This window comes from Penaeus monodon, chromosome 11 (assembly GCF_015228065.2).
Source record: "Penaeus monodon isolate SGIC_2016 chromosome 11, NSTDA_Pmon_1, whole genome shotgun sequence".
NCBI lineage: Eukaryota > Metazoa > Arthropoda > Malacostraca > Decapoda > Penaeidae > Penaeus > Penaeus monodon.
Window position 1 is genome coordinate 46,979,145 of NC_051396.1, and position 5,000 is coordinate 46,984,144.

A 5,000-nucleotide genomic window follows, 5' to 3' on the forward strand; every position below is an offset into this window, starting at 1 on the left:
CATCGAAACATGTCTTTATGGCACTGTTTTTGGTGTCTAATCATTTTTGTGCTCTGGTAGTGTGTCACATTACATGCTTGGCAGGTGAAAATTTTTCGGTGCTTTACTTTCTCATGATTTCGCAGCCTCTTGGCACTCTTAAACGGTTCTCTACAAACTTCACAGTAAAAAGCTGGTAGCGTGTGTTTATTTTCAGGAAGAACTGTATGCACTTTATTGAGCTCTAGTTGTGATGGTTTTACCAAATTTTCTGGTTTTGTAGTGCATGCAGCTTTGCCATGTTCTGTTAATGTATGCTTAAACAAGTCTTCTGCTTTTGGGAATATTTGTTCACATTGACCACATCTGTAAATTAACTTATTGTGTGATGTAAGAACATGGTTATGCAATTCCTCTATATCCAGGAAATGAATATCACATACACCACATCTAACACCAGAACTATCATTCAATAAAGTGTTTTGGCTATCACTCCAAGACTCTGGTTCCTCTTTAAGCCAGAATTTCTGAAGAAGAGGGGTGTCTTCGATATCAATTTCTTCAGCTCTGTTTGTTGTCAATGGAAATAGATCTTGCATGGTTGCTGCTGGAGATGTGTCAGAGTTGTACGTGACAGATGATATACTTGAAGTTTCAGACCTCATGGAGACAAAACTATGGGTATCTGCACTTGTTCCTCTATGCTCAAAACCATCTTCAAGAGCACTTCCAGGTTCCCTTTTCACAGACATATACTGAGGAAACAAATAATCTGAATGCCCCAGCTTTGGACCATCAGCAGTGTTATCATCACTGCCAAAAGATGAAACAGAACCACCATCTCTATTGAATTGCTCAACATCTTGTGTAATTAGAAAATCATCACTAATTTTGCTGCTAGAGACCCCTAAATGTTGAGCTATATGTATTTTTAGCTGGTACTTGTTCCTCGTTTCTTTGTTGCAGAGTCGACACACAAACTGACTTTTCCCGCCCGGAGATGGAGGGTCCACAAAAATGTTGACGGGCTTGACGTTCTTCATTTCCCTTGCAGTGAGATAACCAGGCCTATCTCTAATGTGGCCATGGCTCTCTGTCATGTGATTGATCATCTCTTCCTCAAGCATATAGTCCTTACAGCAGTACTTGCATTCAAAGACCTTATGAATCTTCTTCTTGTGTATCCTCCGTGTGGTGGTTGTGGCAAACAGCTCATTGCATAGATTGCATTTCACTTCTGGGTTTTCCTTTTTGTGGGATATCTGATGGTTCCTAAATCTTTTCAGATCTTTAGTTTTGAAGTTGCATTTATCACACTGCTGTAGAGGCCTATGTGTGCGCAGATGCTGCATATATTTGTGGGACTTGTTAAATGCCATACCACAATGTTCACATACCTTCTTCATTCTTATCACACGACCGACATTCCTCACCCTCCTTCGAACCTGTTCCATTCTGGGTGACAAGGATGAGGCAGTCTCCTCCATGAGTAGGCTCGAAGAATTCTGGGGCTCAGGAGACTCCGCGATGTGGGTAACCATGCCTGCAGGCACAATTAATTGTCAGCACATACATATCCTCAGTTTTCACCCCCAAAAAATGTGATAACCTTACTTTAGTTTACTTCCAACACCATTACAAAGAATATCTGTCAAGAAACATTGGACAAAAGGGATAAAACTGTTGCTCATTCCTTAACACCCTTATTCAAGATTTACAAAATACCAAATACATTCATAAATAATAAGCAGCAATCTAGGACTTGTACATCAATAATATTTACACACACATGTTCACCTGTACCAGACTAAACAGGAGTAGAATTTTTTTTTCCATTTTTCTTTTCCTTTCCTTTTGCTTTGGGAAGTCTAAATGCAAAATACATATTCACAGTAACTATCCTCAAACAATGTTTCCAAGGAAAGTGAAGACCATTTTTAAGCATCTAAATTTTTCACCATATAAAAAGATATCTTTTTTAACACAGCTTCTCCTTCTGCCGCACATTCAAAAAATATAAGAACATAATTATGACTGGTCACACACTGTGGAGTTTTTCATAGGAATAAGTACTCAAGACACTACACATACACCTACATCCGCACTAACTGATGCATTATATACAAATACCAATATTGCACTATACAACACCCTTTGTCATGTGAGGTATCATCTGCGTAATGGGCTATGCATGGAGCAATTAAAAGGAATCAAAGCCTATAATTTTTGCAGGTCCACTCTCATCATCTTCAGGTACAAAGTCACTAATTTCTTCACTTGGAGGATAATGCGCACCATAATAGTCTCCCATGATGTCCATCTGAGAGCTGTCATCTAAACTGAACATGGAGTCCTCCCCTACAAAATAACCCTGGCATGAGAGAGAATCCTGTGACTGTGAGTGTCCATATGGAAAGTCCATATTTTGAGCAGTCAGCTGACCACCTGAGCTACTGCTTGGTCTCCGTCTCACTTTGGGTAATCCCTTTTCTGATGAACTGTTTTTCTTTTTTTTCGACGTGCCTTTTGAAGCTGATTTTGCAGCACGGATTTGGGCTTTCAGAGCAGCTGTCCAGCTCAGGTTCACTTTATTCTTTTTGTTACCAGGTACTACTTGCTTTTGCTGCGTCTTTTTGCCGGATTTGACTTTCTGTGTTGGTGGTGAGTCAAGCTTGGAAACTATTTCTTTGGCTGGCAAAACTTTTGTTTGTGGTGGTATCTTTTTGTCAAATTTTTGCTCCTGTCCCTTTGTTATCTTTTTATCCTCTTGACTAACACTTTTGTCACTTGAATTATTGGAAGTAGGTTTTGTTTTCTTATCGTTTTCAGAGGGGACAGAGGGTTTTGCTTCTTCCACTGAATCAGAATCTGCACAGCTCTTTTTCAAGAGTTTACTTCTCTTGTCAATACTTCCTCTTCTGTCTGGTATGGTCTTATTCTGGATGTCTTTCTTCTCAGGAGTGGAAGGCTTTACAACTACATTCTTAAAGGGCTGGCCCTTTCTCACTGGTATTACATCCTCCTCATCATCAGGTTCTTTGTAGGATATTGGTACACATCTAGCTCTCCGCTTTGTGGGAGTGCTCATTTCTTCATTATCATCATCATCATCATCCTTATCCTTCTCTCTCTTTTTAACATGATCTTTACTGACTGGATCATCATCCTTTTTCTTCTCATACTCTTCTTCATCAGCTTCCTCTTCTTCTTCCTCTTCCTCTGAACTACCCTCTTCCTCATCACTGGGAATGCGTGGATGCTTTGCCTCCTGATGCTTCTCGAGTTCTGATTCCTTGCAAAATATTGCAACACACTTTGAACATCTAAATGGTTTATTTGGGTGTGCATTCTTTTGGTGTTGCTTTAATCTCAACATTTTTCTATACTTTGCCTTACAATTGGCTTCTGGGCAATGGTGAACTCGATGTTGGATTACATGTCTATTATAAGGACCACAACTTCTAAAGATCTTTCCACAATGTTCACATGCTCTGAATGGGTAAAGAGTTTCATGTATCTTCTTCAAATGGTACGTCATGGATTTTTCTCTATTAAAAGTAATATTACACTTTGTGCACCTAAACAAAGAACCAACTTTCAGGAGATAGGAGGGTCTTTCATTGCTCTCCCTCTGTTCTCTCAATGACTCTTCAGACTTTTCACTCGAGTCTTTTCTTTGAATGTCACTTTTTCTTTTGGGGGACTGTTCCTTACCCTTTTCACTACTTTCTTTAGAGCCTTCAGTATTCGCACCTCTTACTGTTCCCTGTGGGGAGCTACGTAAAACTCTAGAGGTATCTCTAATTTGTTTGACCTGTGTTGTGGCACTTGTTTCTAGCTGATCTTCTGGGCTTTCCTGATCTTTGGCTTTCCCATAAACTTTACTGGGTGCTGCAGGTTTCTTATTAGACTGTCCTTTCTTCACAACATTATGCATAGGCATATGGAGTCTTAATTGGTACTCACTTCTACACTGCTTATTGCACAAATTACATTTAAGAGAGTCCTCTTTTTCTTTCCTCTCTTTCTCCTTTCTTTCCTTTTCTTTACGGATTTCTTCTTCTTCATCGTCTTCCTCATCTTCATCCTCATCTTCGTCATCTCCTCCATCATTCTCTTCTCTACTATTTTCTTCTGGTTGTTCCTCTTCCTCCTCAGCATCCTCCTGTTCCTTATTATCCTGGCTTTTGGCAGATGCCTGTGAACGTGTGGCTCTGGAATGTTTTTCTTTTTGATGATGCTTAAGCTTAAACTTGTGACTAAAGCCAAGCTCACATATATCACAGAAATATTTTTTAGATTCTTCCACTTCAGAGTCTGATGAAGACGTGCTGCTGCTACTACTCTCTCCTGCGCCTTCAGCAGTTTCATTATCATCATCGTCGTCATCCGAATCACTCTCACTTTTTCCATCTCTCACTTTGATAGGACCTTTGCTGCGAGTAATCCTTCTCTCAGGTTTAGGAGATCCGCCCTTTGATTTTGTTACTTCTTTTGTGGGTGGCCTCACATTCATTATTTTTCCTCTCGAAATACTCCTAGGGGGCACTTTGCTAACAATTCCCACATTCACTTCACTTCTGGATCTTCCTCTCAATTTCAAAGCATCTTCTTTGTCAACTCTGCTATCACTCTCCTTATCTTTCTTCTTTATTTCTTGATCTTCTCTCAACTTCTTTTCTCTCTCAGCTTTTGCTTTTTCCTTGTCCCTTTCTAACTTTTCCTTCTCCATCTTCTCCCTCTCGTTTTTCTCCATGTCCTTTCTCTTTTCCTCCTCCTCCATCTCTTGAAAGGCTCTGTCATTCTTACTTTGATCCCCATTCACTTGTGGATGATCCTCATCTTCAGAATCCATGAGCTCATGTTTGAGGCGCTCATGGTTCATAAGATGATGTTGAAGTTTAAAAGATTCACCACATTTCTTGCAGCTAAAATGTGGATGGTCCTTATGATTTTTCAAAATATGGAACCTCATTCCATATTTACCTTTGACTTTAATCTTATCACTACATATTGGGCAA

The 5,000-nt window shown here is 39.7% G+C and overlaps 1 protein-coding gene across 1 annotated transcript in view; it reads right to left on the reverse strand.

Moving 5' to 3' along the window:
- Nucleotides 1–5,000, reverse strand: part of LOC119579002 — a gene marked incomplete in the record, with an annotated part of 53,553 nt that overhangs the window by 25,816 nt on the left and 22,737 nt on the right. The window contains 1 exon segment of the mRNA XM_037926696.1: nt 1–1,522. This exon segment is cut by the window's left edge and continues 431 nt beyond it. Within this exon segment, the coding sequence (XP_037782624.1) occupies nt 1–1,522 (1,522 nt within the window).